Raw genomic sequence first — 18,772 nt, forward strand, 5'->3', positions numbered from 1 at the left:
AACATTATCCCAGTTCTGTACTCCAGGGTTCTAGCTCCTTTGGCTCCAAGTTTAGTCTAGGGCTCACAGGAAACACCTGCTCTGCATCTAATTGCTTCTGACCACTAAAATGAAAGAAGAATGTCCCTCAGTCTGATCATTAGCTCATATCTTCTAAATTGTTTGGTGTTCCTTTTTAATATTTTGAAATGTAGTTTCTTCAGAGTCCTTTCTTAGTGAAAATTGGAAGTTCAGAGATAGGACTACTAATTAAAGCTGCCCTTTCTTTCTGAAAGACAAGCTTCTTTTGCTGTAGATTAAACACATACACACACAGACTCATGCCCACATACCTCAAGCGGATTGCTCTTGATGAAAGATAGAATTTGTAGGTTTCAATTTAGGGTTGGCTTTCCTTTTCTTACTTAAAGGAGCATTTCCTGTTAAAAGTAACTTGTATATTATAACTATGTGGTAGGCAGAATAATGGCCCCCCAAAGATATCCACATTTTAATCCCCAGAACTCATGGATATGCTAAATTACATGGAAAAGGTAATTACAGTTGCAGATGGAATGAAGGTTGCTAGTCAGCTAACCTTAAAATAAGAAGATTACCCTGGATTATCCAGGCAGGCATAGTGGAATCATAAGGATAAGTGAAAGAGAGAGGCAGAAGAGTCAGGTTCAGAATGATGTTGCCTGGGAAAGACTCAGCTGGCCATTTCTGACATTGGACATCAAGGTGACCACTAGTCAAGGAATGCAGGCAGGCCCTAGAACCTGGAAAAGGCGAGGAAGAAGATTCTTTCCCAGAGCATGGTGAAGGAACACAGCCTTGCCAACACCTTGATTTTAGCCTAATGGGACCCATTTCAGACTTCTGACCTCCAGAGCTGTAAGATAATAAATTTGTATTGTTTTAAGCTACCAATTTTATGGTAATTTGTTACAGCAGCAATAGGAAACTAATACTAACTGATTTCAGCAGTATCATAGTATGAGTGTAATGATAGAAAACAGGCAATCTTCAGCAAAGACAAGCCACAACACAAATTGACTATACCTTCTGGGAACCATGGAATTCTCAGAAGAGAAACGGTTCCCTTTCCAGCTCTCCAGGCTCCTGTTTTTGGAGCTGAGTTAGTAAGAAAATTTTTCCTTTGCCTCTTTTTTTTTTCCCTTCAAATAAAGCTTAGTCCCTTTTACCAAAGAGATTCACTCAGGTGCAGCACAAAATGTGTCAGTGCAGCTGAGAACACGTGAGTCAGTCTGTGGGAATCTTGTGCCTAGGAAATGAGAGAACCAAGCTAATGAAGTGATAAATCTATGACAAGTGGGGCCCCGTCCCAAGTGAGTGAGAAGGCATCACGGGGCCTAGGAACATTGAAAGCAGGACCCGAGGCCCAGCTATGGCTAATGCAATATGCATAGAGATGCTATTCATCATACTTTTAAAACCACCTGCTCTGTTTCCAAGGTCATTTGAAGCCATTGCTGAGAAGGCAGAGTAGAAGAGATCCTCCGCATGTCTAGTTATAGGACCCTAGAGATGGACCAGGGAGGTGGGTCTAACTCAGCGAGAGGTAGCCCCTTGCTCATTCCTTTCCTATAGCCTTTTTTACTCCTATTTTAGGTCTTATCTCCCTTGAAGTCTCTGAGAATCTTACAAGCAGAAAACAGGCCACATTCAGCTTTATATTCTTTTTTTTTTTTTTTTTTTCTGCTGTGGAAGATTTTCCCTGAGCTAATATCTGTTGAAAATCTTCCTCTTTTTTCATATGTGAGCTGGCACCAGCATGGCCACTGGCATGTGGTGTAGGTCTGTGCCCGGTAACTGAACCCAGGCCACAGAAGTTGAGCATGCCAAACTTAACCACTAGGCCACCAGGGCTGGCCGCCACTTTGTGTTCTTGAGCCCGTCACAGTGGCCTGCATAGAAGACTGCTTCTCTCTCTCATTTCCCCTTCCTTTTCTTCCTCTCTTCTCTCCTCCCTTCAGCTTTTCTCCTTCCTCCCCTTCTCTCCTGAGCCCCTTCTCTTATCTCATTTCTTTTTTCTTTGCTCTTTTGATCTTGCTTCCAGGAAAGAACTTGAAACTAAACATTTACATTTCACTATGAGGTTATGGCCACACCACAGGCTACCTTTCTGGAGACCATTTGCATTTTAAATTTTGTTTCTCTTTGTTTAATGGGTCTACAATAAAAGCAAAACAAAACAAAAACAGCCATCTTTACACATATCTCCCCAGGGATGTAGGAACACTGGCTCTTGAGTGAGAATTCCTAAAGTTAATTCCCAATTCCCTGACTTCTGACACGTAATTGTCAGGGAGGAAAAACTTTTCATCTACCCTCTTAGGTTCAATAACTGCAGTCTGCAAATTAGACTAACAAACAACAGAATAACAGAAGAAAAAGTGTACAGTTTTTATTAATATTTATATGCATGGAAGTTCACAGAAAAGAAGTGAAATTCAAAGAAGAAGTTAGACTTGGGGGCTTATATACCATTTTAACAAAGGAAAGAGAGTTTTGTCTTGAAGGGATGATAAATTGTGGGTAAGTGACTAGGAAATACATGCGGGAAACTGATAGAAGATGAGGCTTATTTTAGTTACAGCTGTTTGTACAGACTCATCTCCGTGCCGACTCTCTGTCTCTGATGATAAGAGCTGCTCTCTGACTCCTGGCAGAGGATGGTGGGGGATGGAGGGCAGCTTCACAAAGGAAAATTTATGGCCTTCTTTTAGGTAGATAAGAGGAGGGCAGAGAACTCTTCTTGCATTTACTGATTCTCAGTTGCCTTCAGTTCACTATAATCCTTAAGCCAAAGTGGCATATTTTGGAGTGGCATATTCTGATCCCTTCACAATCTGGGCAAGTTACTTAACTTTTGCATTTCAGTGTCCTCATCTGTAAAATGGGGTTAATGATATTTCCTATCTTATCAGAATGTTGTGATGATTCACTGAGATAGTTTATGTAATGCACACAGTACACTGTCTATCACACAGTAGGGGCTCAAAATATTGTAATCCTAGTTATACTATAATAAAGAAAAGGATAATCATTATTATCATCCTTGATAATGATTTCTCTCAAGCCAGCCCATCGTAGTGATATGTGGTAGACAGTTTTGAGAGAGAGAGCCCATGAAAAGGATTGCGACATGACAGCCAAAATTACATGTCATATCAAATTGGTGAACCCAGGAACCCACTCAGTTTAGGCCAGAAAAGCCAGGAAAAGGAAATTAAAGCAAGCAAAAACAGTCATAAATTATAGGGAAAGATTCTATTCTTATGAATGTTTTCTAGTTGCATTTCCAAATAATCTGCTATTTTGTTTATATGAAGATTACATCCTGCGCATGCTTTGGTCATCAGATACTTGAGAACTCTTTCAAGATAACATTAGTGCAATGTTGCTGAATGTTCCCTAAAGTGGAAGGTATTTCCCCCTCATCACTACCACCTTATAAATTTAACAGAGCACTCAAACCAGAACACTGGATGCTTAATTGTTTAATGGACAACCATATACATATTTTAAGGAATTCCATTCCAGACACATTTATTAACCTTTCAGAATAAGCCCTGTAGCTGAGTGAGATAGCTTATGTCCTGTCATGTTTAAGTGGAAAGCTTGTCTGGAGAACATATAGAGATCTTTCCAAGTAATTGAGAAATCCAAAGACAGAGGGATGTGAGATACTTTCTGGTGGAGGTAAGGGTGGAGGGTAGAATAGAAGGCACCAGAGGGGAAATAGCTTTCATCATTTTGGTGAGAAAAATCTTAAAATTAGAAGAGACACTAATGGTCACACACCAACTGTGTCCTCGTTACTTGCTCTGTCAAGTCCCAACGTTAGAAGGCCTCTTCCAGCAACATTCCAGCCCCGTTTTTCTCTCCTGCCTCAATCCAGCTATGTCACCATCATGAATGCTGCCCTAGCACGTGCCCCTTTCCATTCCCAGGAAAGCCATTCCTCCTATCCTCGCTTATTTTTAAAAACTAGCTTAGGCTTCTCTCTTCGATGGAAACGTCTAGATGATGCCAACCACAGTGACGTCTTGCTTCTCTGAACTCTTATTAACTAGGAGTAGAAAATGTTTCTTTTAGAATTTAGTTTCTTTTTAACTTCTCAGTGCATCATTCTGATTTCCCCTGTAGTTAACAATTCAGGAATTATGACAAACCAGAGGATTCAAGCCAACTTTGTCCACTTCCCAAGTCCTTTGGCCTTGAACAAGTCAATTCTTCTCTCTCCATCTCTCTTTTAAACCTCTGTAAAATAAAATGATTGGATTATTTGATCTCTAAAAGTTTATACAAATTTAAACCAATAATTTTAATTTTAATTTAAGTTAAGTTAACTAGTTCCTATATGCGTTCTATCTAGATCCTATATGTTATTCTATCTATATTTTTGGAGAGACAATAGGTAGGGTGGTAAATCTATCTAATTTTAACATTTTTCTCAACTTTGTTACATTTATTTTTATATTTATATAATGTCAATAGTATGAAGAAACATCACCTGGTGAAATTTCAAACTGAAGATACAACAAAGAGGAGGAAATGATCAGTTTCAGGTTTCAGGCAAATCATCCCATTTGAGGTTATTTAAAGAATCACAATAGATCAGTGCAAGAAAATTGAATGTCTCTACTCACTGACCCTTTCTCTTTCTCGGACTAGTCAATCAACTTGGCATGCCTCCTTGGAGTGTGTTTTTACTTTCCTAAGAGTTTCTGGCAATATTTCCCCTTCTTAGTCCCTTACCAGAGACCCAGTTAAAGAACCATTTGACATGGTGCAGAGAGGCCCAAAATCGAGTGATAAATCGCGAAGTGCCTAGAATCTGGCAGCCAGGATACCCAAGTTCAAATCTCAACTCTGCCGAGTACTCTCTACAAGACCTCGGGCAAATCGCTTAACCTTTTAAAGCCTGAACTTTCTCCTAGAAACCAGAGTAATAATATGCATCTCAGGGAATTATGAAAGAATTCAATTAGCTAGTACGTGTGAAGATTTTAGAGTAGTGCCTGACACTTATACAGTCTCCATAAATGTTAGCAGATATTATTTTTGGAGTAAGTTAGATATAAATCCTGATTGTATGCTTTATTGAATGTGACTTTGTGAAAATAATCTCAGCGACCCTTGGTTTTTATTTTTCTTTGAAATAGGGACAATAACAGCTAACTAATTGATTTGGGATAAGATTAAATGAAATTTTACATATGAAGTACATAGTATGGTACCTGGCTTAGAATAAGTGGGCAGGAAATGTGAGTTTATTCCTTTCCTTTGGTATGGAAGACAGACCTTTGCTACAACGGGAAAAAAAGGGAGGGCCTAGGAATGAGGAAAGAAAACCAGGGCATATTTTAATATAACAAACTGGGTTGGGACTGGCAAATTGCTGCAACAAAATGATAGAGCCATAATCTGGAGTTGTTTTTTAAGATAATATGTATCCAAATATTCCTTCTCAGATGGCCCTAGAAAAACAATCTTCCCCAAGTGTGCCCTAATTCCCCAGACTTCTCAGATGAGGCAGGAAACTCGTTGACGACACTATTACATTATTGCTATTACTATTACCTTACCAAATCTTACTGTGGGGGGTGCATGTGAGAGAGCCCATGGCATCCTCAAGAGCTGGAAGATCCTGTAGCTGGAGCCAACAGAAAGAGCTCAGAACACCAAGTGGTAAAGGGAGCTAATGTAGATAGAGGCGGGGTGGACCACCAAGACTCTCAGATGATGGACTCTACACTGGGAATGCTGTTGTCCTGAAGTGAAGTCCTGCCTGGAATCAACAAAATCATATCCGTGGGTCTTTATGTGAGTTTCTAAGATGGTGAGGATTTCTTTCTTGGAAAATGACATGTGACAATTTAAAAATACTTTGCCTAGCTCTATAAATCAAAAAATCAATTGACAAATATTTGCTGAAATCTGCTGAAGTGTATAAACAGAGAATAATGAAATTGAGAGCCAGAAAAAGCAATGTTTAAATTCTAGATCAATAGCTTTCTAGCTTTGTGACATTGGTTAAGTCACTAACCTCTCTGTACCTTAGTTTTTTCAACTGTAATATGATATTGTATAGGATTAAAAGAGATGGTTACAGTTAACTTCGCTTAATTAATTTCTGTAACTTTTTTTTAAAACTTTGGACATCCTATAGCCAAACGTTGGCAGGAATTTCAGAGAATGGTTACTTAAAACATTTCTTTTCTCATCAACTACTGAGAACTACTTCCCTTCACTGGCTTGCTGACACAACTGAACACAACATGTTCAGATGAATAGGTGGTTGGGCAGATTGATATAAAAATATCTCCCATAGGGGCTGGCCCCGTGGCCGAGTGGTTAAGTTCGCGCGCTCCGCTGCAGGCATCCCAGTGTTTCGTTGGTTGGAATCCTGGGCGCGGACATGGCACTGCTCATCAGACCACGCTGAGGCAGTGTCCCACATGCCACAACTAGAAGGACCCACAATGAGAAATATACAACTATGTACTGGGGGGCTTTGGGGAGAAAAAGGAAAAAATAAAATCTTTTAAAAAAAAAAATATCTCCCATAAACATTATCATCCAAAATGCAAAGCATCACTGTAAGGTCCAGCTTGGTGACCTAAGTATATTCCTGATGCCCAGAGGAGAAAAAAAAGTCCTGCGGGCTGGAGTGATCAGGCAGTCTATCTGGGAAAAAGACTGGAACTAGACCCAGGAGCAGGGAGGAGTGGCAGGACGAGGGGAGAGCCAAGTCACTTTATCCATCTAGGCCCAGCAGAGCTTCTAAGAGTGGGCACTTCTGCCATAATCCCACAGCTACCATGTGCTGAGCAGGCACCGGGCTCAGCTCTCCACAATCTCAGTTAACTCTCACGCCAACCATGAGAAGGAGGCAGTCACATTCTCATCTTGAACTTAGAAAACTGAGAGTCAGAGATGGCGTGCTTTCCCCAAGGTCACACAGCAAGCAAGTGAAAGAACCAGGATTTAACCCAGGTCTATCTCTCCAAAGCCTGTGTATGACACATGATTTCTAATAATGATGAAAGCTGTCACTATTGATGGTTACCTGCTCTGTAAAGCCTCCTTCCTGTCACTGCCACCCATCTTTCCTCAGGTGGAGTTGACTTTTCCTTCTTGTGCTCCCACTACACCCCATAGAGACATCTGTTCAAGTGCTGGTGTATTTATTGGTCACATTAGACTTTATTAAACTTATTAAACCCAAAGAATAGAGCTGAATATTACTTGCCATTTTATCATTCAACTACCTGTCACAGCTCATAGTAGCAACTTTACAAATGTTAATGAATAACCAAACGAATGAATGAATGAATGAATATTGCCTACCAAGCACTGTGCCCACCCCAGTTTTGGTCGGTAAGGTGATCTCTTTATGCTTCAATTTTCTTGCCTATAAAATGTAGATGACCATAATGCCTACCGCATAGAGCTGTGGGGATGAGTTAGTGTTGATACATCACTGTAATATTGATAAACAGAGTAAATGCTCAGTAAATGCTGTTATTACAACCACATTTAATTCTCACAATTCTCTTTAAATGGGGGACGTTAAAGAAAGTATTATAATCTCAACTTCACACAATAGGAACTGTTTTCAGAGAGGTTAAGTGTCTTGCAAAAAAATCACACAGTAAGGAAAGAGCAGAACCAGGAAATGCCCTCCCAGGTTTAAGATACTAGTCATAAACCCTTGTTTTTCATAGGGAGTTCCCAGAGATAAAACCTCTTTCATATACAGGGTCCCAGTTGATTCTCTTCACCAGTACTATAGGACCAAACTTAGCAGAGTGGAGGTAACTGTCAGAGTGATTAAGCCAGTGTGGTCCTGGCATAACCCAGAGTCCATGACCATTCCCACCAAGCTGCCTAGGCTGCCAGAATAGAACACCCCACAGGATCCTTCCGGACAGCATGAAGAATGTGTCCCTGATGATAAGATTCACCTAACTTCTTGTGTAAGAACACAAACTCCAGAATCTTCTGAATCAGACTCTTCACAAGAGAGTGTTTTTAACAAGCACCTGGGGTGATTTTTATCATCAGGGAGGTTTGTGAAACTTTGCTCTGAGACAGGCTGAAGTGAGAGTTTGAAGGATGATAGAGGTACTCACCCTCCAGGGGGCAGTTACTGAACATCAGTGTTCTTACAAGGTTCTGCTCTGCCCTACCCTGCATCCATCCATATTTGTAAATATAAAGACTAAATCAATCTCCCTGATAATGCTGTCAATGTGTTAGCAGGAACCAGACAGCCCCAGTGGAGTGGCAGGTGGGAGCTCGCTTGGATGCTCCCGCTTGACAAAGCCATGAATCATAGATCTTTTGCTCCTGCACTTTTCTCCCTAGAAAAGCTGCCCATGGGCTTCCACAGGGGCTTTCTGAAAGAGGCTATAAGCACTAGCCACCAACACGGATTTTTTCCCTAGAATCCCGAGAGGGGGCTGAGCTGTCTCGCAGCGCAAGCTCTAGGAGGAGAGAGCAGCTGCTATGGCAAAAAGGGGACATTCGCAAGCTCCCCAGGCAGCAAACTAGCGCGCAGACAGCCCTGCCCAGCCTGGTTTCCCGTTGTCAGCGGGTGGAGCAGCGCGGTGCTCTCTAGGGCAAGTTTCCTGGGAGTGTCCCTTCTCTCCACGGACACAGCAAAGTCTCCAGTTTTCCAACAGATGTTTCCCCCGCAGCTCTGAAGTCTAAGTACTCGCTGGCTGCAGCGCAGAGTCCCGAAGCCAGTGCACTGTCGTTGGGGGACACCACCAGACAAATGGCAGCATCAGCATGAGAGGCTGGACTTCAGCCCAGGTCGGTCCTCACTCCGGGGGGCCGCTGCTTTGCCCGGTGCATCTGCGAGGAGCTGCTCACTTTTCCCCCTCGCGAGTCTTTGTTCCAAGCCAGATATTGCTCGGATTTTCTGATTAACTCCCTCCGCTCCAAAGGGGTCCGGAGGCTGGGATGCTCTGCCAGCTTAAAGGATGTTGACTCTCGAGTGGGAGTCGGAAGGACTGCAAACAGTGGGTATTGTTGTGATTATATGTGCATCTCTGAAGCTGCTTCATTTGCTGGGACTGATTGATTTTTCGGAAGGTAAAGTGGTCGCTCTCAGTCTGTGCTGTTGGTCAGGTCTCGTGCAGAACTGGATACAGACGCTGCGGAAGTTGAGGAGGCTTAATACCCAAAGTAAAAGTTTTAAAATATGCATGCTTGACACAGAGCAGCCTAGTACTGGACAGTTCATTTCTGTTTACCCAGATATTTGATATTGGGAGAGAAGGGATAATGTACCGTTACCTTTCTATTTGAAATCTATTTGGGTTTAGGGTGATAATATGGGTTAAATATATTTCCAAGATGGGAAGTTAGGACTCTCTACCATGGGGTGATAATGCAGGCTGTTTTTTTGATTGTCAAGTTTATGTTGGCTACCACGCCTTAATGTCATTAGCAATTCCATCCTCTGGAGGAGTACCTTGATACGTGAGGGAAATATTTGTGTGTGCCTCATTAGTTAGGAGGTACGGGGGTGGAGCTGGGTTGTTGATTATGATATAAAATGGATAAGCTTTTGGTTTAAAATTGAGTTAATGGATGCTTAACAAAAATGTGTTTTGAACACTTAATTTGCAAAAGTGTTTTGAGTACATTTCCCAATGAGCCACTTCGCTCATTTGCCTCTTGAGTGGGAACCCATATGCACAGGAGAGCATTGTTGCTACCAATAAATATTTTATCCATCTGACATAAATTGTACTACCCAAATCAATTTTATTATTCAATGACTGGAGAGTAAAAAGAAGTTGATTAACTTTGCTTTAACAGTTTGAATATAGAGTTATATTTTATGAAATATTTTTTCTACTAAAATAACATACTTTGAATTATTTAAACCTCAAAAATTTGATGTCAATTCTACATCCCAGCTCTCCTTTCTTCTCAAGTGAAAGAATGGAGTTCCCGAGACATTTGCTAATTTTCCTTTTGGATAAGTACATAATCTTCTATTGCCAAGTTATTTATGAATATTCACTTATGACGTTGTGCGTAATGTTGGAAGTTAATGGAAACATTTAAGCCTACCCATGCTTCTAATCTTTCTAACTACAGGAACTAAGATGACATCATCCTAAACTACATCCAGTATACAGGTTGTTTCTGTTAATATGTTAATAATGGTCAATGCATCTCATCTTCAGAAAGTCCTTTTTTCTACAAACTGGCTTCATTAGATTCTAACCAGTTTAGACCAGTATGAGTTTAGGCCATTAGGTTTAGACCAGTGTAAGAATGTAAGTTCTAATGTAGTTGTAAAATCTTCTTTTAAATATTCTCAATCAGTGACGAGTTCTGCTCAGGCACACATGAGAATAATATTATGATGAGATTAAACAAATCTCAGAAATTAGTTTCTTCCTTTTTTCCTGTTATGTACTAATTTTATTTAACTCCCAGAAGGAAAACAATTCATAAATAAGCTTCTCCAAGTGCTACACAACAGTCTTGCATTATTTTGACATTTCTGCCTTGAGGCACCAATGTTGGTGCCTAAGATCATTTCAATGTCTGTGATTCGAATAATTTGCTCCTGTTTCATCTCCATATTAGTTTTTGTTCCTTGGACTCGGTTGAGCCATGGCCCTCCACTTTAGTGCACCATACTCAAGATGGCTCGGTTTCAGAGCTAGATGAAACAGTGTCTAAAGGAGAACTACCATGGAAGCATTAGAGAAAGTCAACTTTCACAGCACTATGAGACAGCGCACAGTTCTTTTATTGCCAATGTTGAAAATGTAGCCACTTAAAGTCAAAAGTTCAACATTTAAGAGCCCTGCAAATGACTCAGCTTTTATGCTTTATGTCCTGCTTTATGTCACTTAAAGTTGAAGGTTTTCAAATGAAAACTTCAAATTTGAGTTCCAATAACAAGAAAAGCAGAATTGTAAACCTGATTCCCGCAACTAGACTCAGAATTTTGAGCTAGTCTGAAATGTCTCTCCGGGTTGGATCTCCATATTCATTTCCAAATAATATCCATATCTGTATATGAATCTATATTTCTATACACACATCTATATAGATGATGTACCTACATATTTATAGAGATTATGGAAAATGTCCAGTCAGCTGGGCAAACTTTGAATTCAATGTATAAGCCTTGATGATGCTAAAATACAAGGATGTGGGTTACCATCATACATGAGATGTAACTCATATTTATGTGACAAGTCAGTGCTTTTTTGTTCTGAAGTACATGGTAGGAAATTCTGGTGTAGTCAAACTATCTCATTTTACATAGGAGACAACTGCAATCTGGAGAGGTTAACTGAATCAGAAGGCAAAACTGAATGGGAGCAGAGTTAGCATCAAAATCAAGGACTACTGAATCCCATACAGTGCTTTTACCACCATGCACTTTTCATTTATTCCTCTTCCTTAATAGTGGGAAAGGGAATTAATGCAAATATGCATGGGAAATTTCCTGAATTCCGGAATCTTGTCCTGAACTGTCCATTAGCACCCTCAGAGATATTTGATGGAAATATATTCATAGGAAATAAGATTACACAATAGCCACACAATTTCTACAAAGCTTTGACCCAACCCAAGCGTGCAACCCAAGCATGCCATGTAAGTGAGCTAAACCAGATTTCCCACTTTGCCATAAATTAGAGGCAGAATTAGAACAAAAGCAAGCCAAGTGGTCTCCTAAGCCCCTTTCCCTCTAAGATCTGCACTGAATTTTGACCATCTGTAGCTTATATTTAGTGGCAATGAATGGCTAGTCCAAGTAGAATCCAACAATGAGACACAATAAGATGATGAGAATTCTCACATAGACCTCCTGTCCACGTTTTCTCAGACCATGGCAGTGTGCAAGCAGAAACAGAACTTAAGCTTTTTGACCACTAGCCAATTGGAGGAATAAACAAAAAGGCAACTACAGAGCAAGCCACAAAATATTAGGGTATCGGGTCCCTCATTCTTTCTACCTGCAAATGATAAAGAGGCAAAAAGGGTTATCCCAATGTAGATTGCCAAACTTTTCACTGAGACTGTACCACCCAGAAAATACGGCGCAGAATAAGGCCAGGGAATTAACCATTCTTTTTGGTGGAGAAGTGAAGATGAGGCCCAGAGCAGAATGCAAGCTTCCTTTCGGCGATGTTGACCTTTTATACTATCCTCACGAGGCAATGATTCTTCATTGGTACCACTGTGGGGTATTTTCTCCAGTGAGACTATGTGCATCCATTAACTTAGAAAGTGGTTCTAAGTCTATTTGAATGAGAGGGTCTACATTAGAGTTGGGATAAAGGAGTGTTACCTTAATACCATCATCTACAATGGCTAGTGAAAATTAGCCTTGGATAGAAAAAGGTAGAGAGAAACATTTCTCCTCCTATCTAAATTAGATTCTGAGTTCGATAAATCCCTATTTCAAAAAATAATTCTCTTTCAGTTGAAATTCTTGGTTTAGGAAGCAAAAGCAATGTGCAAAGAGGATTAAAATGACTAATGGGATTTTAATATAATGATTTGAGGTTTTACACATATCCACTCATTAATGAGGGGAACAAGGAAGAACACTCACAAGATTAATCTCATCATTTCATAGTTTAGCATGTAATAAATGTCTTATTGAACACTAACTGTGTGCAGGGTCCTCTTTTAGGCATTGACAGAGATGGTGGGGAGGTACAAGATGAACATTAAAAGGATGTACCCTCAGTAAGCTTGCATTCTGGTAAAGGAAACTAATTACCAAACTAGACAGAGAAAATAAGTGCTGGGCATAAGACCAAGAAATGGCCTGTAGAAGCACAGATGGAGTGGTACATTCCAGAAAGGGCTCAAGGAAAGGTTTCATAGAGAAAAAACAGTTGTACAGGACTTAACAGTGTGAGAAGCAGTTCCTAAATTGGAGGATGGGGCTGAGCAAACAGCTAGAGCTAGGACCTCAGGCAGTGACAGAAGATTGTTTTCCTGGATAAGGGCAGTGGCTTGTAGCACATGGACATCAAAATGTTGAAATGAGAGATGTTGCTGAAGAGGTCTCTTGGGCTGCAATACTGAGAGTGTGCGTGTCTTCTCCAGTCAGTGAAGAGCCATGGACTCTAAGTCTTCAGCTTTAGGGAAGCCATGAGCAAGGCAGCAGACCAGAGTTTTTGGTGGGTCAACCTCAGAGTAGGTGATGATGACTTCAGACGGAAGAGAGCAGAAGCAAAGGTACCTGTTATGCTTCTGGAACAATTTAGGTGAGAGATGATAGGGCAAAAATCCATAGATTGCCCTCCTCAATAAAACATTTAGTGTGAAGTAGCAATTTGTAGTTTTTCCAGAAATTCCTGTTTAATGTAATATTCTTGGTCTGTATCATCTTGTAAAATACAAAAATGGCACAATTGTATTTTATTTCAGGGCAGCATTGTTTAGCTTTAAGTATGTTTCTTACAAGAAAAGAAATAAATATGAGGCACACAGAGGCCGTAAATAGACGTAAGGACCTCCATTTATGCTGAGAACTTTAAAATTCTGATAGATATATCTGACATCTTGCAAGGTCTTTAATTATTTTGAACTTTCCATTTTAGAAAATTTTATACACAAAAAGTATAGAGAATGGTATAATGAACTTCCATGTACCCATTATCCAGCTTCAATAATTACCAATACTTTGCTATTTGTGTTTCAACAATGGCTTGCATTTAAAAATATTTTTCAATTATCTACAGTATTCCAGGCACTCTGCTAGGCCTGGTATACAAAGAAGAATTAAAGATAGTGGCTACCCTCAAGGAACTCTCAGTTATACAAGAAGATGGGGAATATAAACAAAGAGAATGCAATACATTATGGTAGATAGATCAATACAAGTGAGTTTAAGATATAGAAGAAGAATGGAAAGTAATTAAGGCCAAGGGGAAGAGATAGAAGTGGTTAGAGATGACTCCCTGGAGGAAGTGACTTCTAGCTAGGTTTTTATGGATGAAGAGGAGTTTATCAAATTCATATGCCAGAAAGGTGCCTGTGCAAGTTCTACATGCTGGGTACCAGGTAAAGTAATACCATGTCCCGACACAAGGATGTGGGACACAATGTGGAATTCCTGGAACAACAACAAAGTGTAAAGGGGAATTGACACAGTTTTATTCCTTATCCTTAATTATATACTTATCCTGCTGTCTAGCACAATGCTTGGTATATAGAAGATACTCAAAAAATTATGGCACGAGCACCATTTACTCCCATACAGTAAAACTGCCGGTGCACTTATACTTTCGCTACATAATTGAGATCCTCCAGTGCCTCTTGCAAGTTTGCCTGGAAACTGTTGATTAGTTAAAAATGTTTTTCTAATCTCTTTTTTTCTTCTGCTAGTGAGATTTCACATGAAAATCCTGCTGCAAATTAGAGATACCCATACACCAAAGGCCTCTGGGGCAGCTGTTCATCAGAACCCCATGACCCTGGCAAATAATTTCAAATGACGTATTCAGCGGTGAGCTGAAAATCCCAGCTTCCATGGACTCTGACTTGGCTGGGGAAGCAGCTCTTTCAATTCGATAATGGAAAAAAAACTCTTAGATTTCTAAGTGAAGCTGAACAAATGTGTATTAAGCACCTACTATGTGAAGGAGAATAGAGGGCGTAGGGCGTTTTACTGTCCTTAAGAAGTTTTTGAATTGGTTAGAGACCAAACAGCTCATGAATAAGTAATCCACAACTAGAAAGTGTCTGGTGAGAGGGAACAAGGACTTTAGAAAACTCAAACAGTCATCTCACCCAGTTGGAAGCCTTCACGGCAGGCTGTAAGAAGATGGTACCATTTGAAATCTGATGAGTTGCGGGACCAAAAGACTGAGAGGTAAAGATTGGAAGCTAAAAATAGGAATGCAAACTTTAATTTTAAAAGAAAGGCAGTTTCCTTAAGTCCTTGTTCCTGATCAGGTTGGTTCTTAAAAGTTCGTTAATCCATTTAAGATACCAAGTATTTGCTCTGGACCTGGCAATGGGCTTGGTAATGACTGGTTTGGGAGCTACTATTTTTCAATTTTGCTTGCTTTAGGAACACATTCCCCACCCCACATGGGAGCCCAGAGCTGGAATCTTAATGGGGAGGAGGGATGAGGTTGGAGGGGTGTACATTTCAATGGCCTCCAACCAAAGATCACCAGGAGCATACCTATAGTTGAACAATTTGGCTTCATTTCTCTTTCCGAGTGGGAGAAGACACATCGTGGAGAACCATAGCGCATCTCAGTAGCAGGGTGTCAGAAAGAACTTGCAGGATTTGAGCTTGGGTTGGGGATTTACGATTTAGGAAGCAGAGCTTTGCTCTGGATTGGATGGAGTCAAGAAGTCAGGATAATTCCATGATTGGATATCTTAAATCTTATCTACAAGTAATGAAGACCAGACAGAAGCTAAAGCTGTAATTGGCAAAGAAGCAAACTGCATTAGCTAGGATGAAAGGTATTTGGTCATTTTTGTGGTTTAAACAAAGATCATGTTTTTGCCTCTTCTCAGATATGATTACAGAGTTGTCTTGCTTTTGTCTTGACCAATCATAGTACAGAGCAGTCTTATCTGACGTTAATATTCTGTAAAATTTTTTATATTCAATAAGGGAATGCTAAAGCCTAGCTGATAAACCAGGGCAGCTCCCTCAGGATGTCAGGAGCTGCTTTCTCTCACACATGATAAGAGAGATGGCAGAGTAAGGTGAGGGGCAGGTATATAGGCTATATAGCAGACAGATCTGAGTTTAAATCCTAATTCAGTAACTTTTAACAAGTTCCTTAAGCTTCCTGGGTTTGAATTCCTTTCTCTGTAAGATGAGACTAATAAACCTAACCTTTCAAGATTGTTGTAGGGAATACAAAAATATAAGAGAAATATCTAGCTCTGTGCTTGGACTATACTTGGCAGCCAATAAATGCCTTTCTTGTAATTATGTTGGGATAACATAACATGTTCAAATTCCTTGAGTTCTGTCAGGGGTTGTTAAACTTTAATGTGTATCAGAATCACCTAGATGACTTGTTAGAACACGGATTGCTGGGTCTCGCCCTAGGAGTTTCAGATTCAATAGATCTAGGTTAAAGTCTAAGAATTTGCCTTTCTAATGATTTCTCAATTTAGGCTGATTCTGATGGTTTAGGGGCCACACTGAGAGAATCACTGAGTTAAGCAATAAATCCAAAAGGCCAAACCTATATTGTTTGCAATGTGTCCTTCACTGAGTTTCCTGGCACCTGTTGAACTTTATTCTAGAAATGTGGTCAGCCAGCTTGTTCTACAGTAAATATTTTAGGCTTTTTGGGCCATATAAGCTGTTATAACTATTCAACTTTTCTGTTGTAGCACAAAAGATACACAAAAAAATGGGTGTGGCTGTTTTCAAAAAAAAACTTTATTTACGGACACAAATCTAAATTTCCTACAATTTTTATGTGTCACAAAATATCTTTATTATTTATTTTAATTTTTTAACCATTATAAATGTAAATGTAAAACAATGCTTAGCTTGAAGATGGTATAAAAACAGGTAGCAGGTTAGATTTGGCCTGTCACTGTAATTCGCTAACCCCTGTACTAGAGTTGGCCTTAGAAGAATCTGTTGAGAAAGGATCTCAGGTTGGTGAGATACTGCCTTTTGGAAACTTATCTAGAGTTTTCGAGCCCTTAGTTTCATTGAGCAGATGGAGGTCCAGTCCCTCTTTTTAGGTTGATGGAATTATCTGCCAAATTAGCAAGTGATTTGAATTAACATGTAGGTGTTTGTTCAATAAAAGGTCTTCCCTTCCCCTAATTCTACATTTCTAGGCCAACTTAGAGGACTGTTATATAAATTAAGCCATTCACATGATTTTGTCAAAGAATGAGTCAGTGCTGGGGGTGGACTGTTTGGGTCACCCATCTTATTGATTTTCATTTGAGGTTTCATTGCCTCTTGGATAAGGTGGCATTATTTCCTTTTCACTAAGTTTGGAAACACTTATCTAGTGGATTTGTTAAAGACATAGTTCACCTTTTCAAATTAAATTGGTCCTCAGAGTGTTGCATTACATTGGGTTTAGAATAAATACATGGAATCAATAAATATTTCAAAAAAATAAAATCACCTTAACTCTGGATTCTCTTGAAAATAAAAGATACATAACTAGTGGGTAAGATCATGTTCTTTAAAGTGAGACAGCCCTGAAGTCAATTCACAGGCCACATGGTCTTGGACAATGTGTAGAACCACCCTGAACCTTAGTTCTCTCATACATAAAATGGGAGAATAATAGTGGCTACCTAATAGGATTATTGTGAGAGGTAAAGTAAATGATATTTGTTAAAATCTTGCTTAGCACAGTGCCTGACAGATAGAGCTCAACAAATATTGGGTGTTGCTTATAGCATCAGTATCATTGCTGTTTTGTATCCATCATACGTATTACTAGGTATCCATTACGTCTGTTACTAAACATGGTCATTCATTCAATCATCCATGAAAAAAGGTTTTTAAATGTGATCTGTGTACTAAGCACTGTGCTAGTAATTGGGAAGTTAAGGCATAGTCTTGGCTCCTAAGGGAGTTTTACATACAAATGAACATACATATAAACTAAATGGTTGAGGAAATTTCTCCGTTCTCACATCGCAAGAATTAGGGGGACATAAAGAAAATGAGACTAACCAGTCCTATTCAGAAGGTGAAGGGCATCAGAAGGGACTCATAGAGGCGACCTCTGAGCTGTATCTGAGTGACACTCTCAGCACATCACGCATCCTTGGGAACTACTGACAGTTGATAAAACCTAGTTTTGAATTTTCAAGGACATCTTATGTTGATCCCAGTTTCTAAGTCCTGACTCACATTATTCCTTTTTCTCCCACAGTGCCTTCTCTTACCAAAATGCCACTGGTATTTCCCCATTTCAGCTCAGGTCAAAAACTATCCTCTCTCTATTACACTTTCCTCCCTAATCAGAATTCGCTCAGTCTTGATGTATGTCATACAACATAACACAATATTAATAAACCTTCATGCACTGTTTCCCAAATCACTTCCTTTATGTTCATTCATTTTCTCCTCAGCTGGAGAAAAGGAACTGCTCCACCTCAGCACAGAGTGAATTTTTCTTGTATTTCGACAGGGTACGGAGTACTGCAAAGTGTATCACGGAGGCTCAACAAATACTTCTCAGTGGGTTTCTTTGTAGCATCTTTGATGGATTGTTCCATTAAATCAATATAATTATTTCATCTTAACCCCATCCCCATCCCACTCTCTTACAACCTGACTGCATGTTCTCACAAGAGAACCCTTTCAAAACATGGGGACTGAGTTTATGTTCAAGATTATCCTGTATCACCTACAAAATAAAATCTCCATGTCTTTGCATAAGATACAAAGGATCGGGATCAGACCAGTGCCTACCTGTCCAGCCTCATCTCCAGTCATTTCTCCTTCCTTGTCTGCCTTCTGTCCAACTTCATGCTCCAGCATTACTACATTGATGTTCCCTGAGCATCTCACATTGTCTACAGCTACCATAGTTTTGCATATACTGTTTTCCCTCCCAGAATGCCCTCCTCTCCTCATATTCCTGGAAATGTCTTTTCAACCTTCAACTCTTAGTTCATATTTTTCCTTCTCTGGGAAGCATTTCTTGACTGTCTCAAGCAGAAAGCTACTCTGCCTCTTCCCTACCCTCTCCTGTGCCCATTTTATACTCCAATACTATCATACTCATTA

The 18,772-nt window shown here is 39.9% G+C and overlaps 1 protein-coding gene across 8 annotated transcripts in view; it reads left to right on the plus strand.

The window, feature by feature from the left end:
* KCNIP4 (potassium voltage-gated channel interacting protein 4) overlaps positions 1–18,772 on the plus strand; it is a 1,058,546-nt gene that overhangs the window by 827,572 nt on the left and 212,202 nt on the right. Inside the window, exon 1 of one of the 8 annotated variants that reach the window (XM_070613074.1) lies at positions 8,283–9,114. The exons of 5 other annotated variants lie outside the window; for them this stretch is intronic. In XM_070613074.1, coding sequence (XP_070469175.1) covers positions 9,003–9,114 — 112 coding nt within the window. In that variant the 5' untranslated portion in view covers positions 8,283–9,002. Of the gene's footprint in view, positions 1–8,282; positions 9,208–18,772 lie in introns of those variants that run through there. 2 more of the 8 variants (XM_070613078.1, XM_070613071.1) reach the window with 2 other exon arrangements.

This window comes from Equus przewalskii, chromosome 3, assembly GCF_037783145.1.
Source record: "Equus przewalskii isolate Varuska chromosome 3, EquPr2, whole genome shotgun sequence".
NCBI classification, from domain to species: Eukaryota; Metazoa; Chordata; class Mammalia; order Perissodactyla; family Equidae; genus Equus; species Equus przewalskii.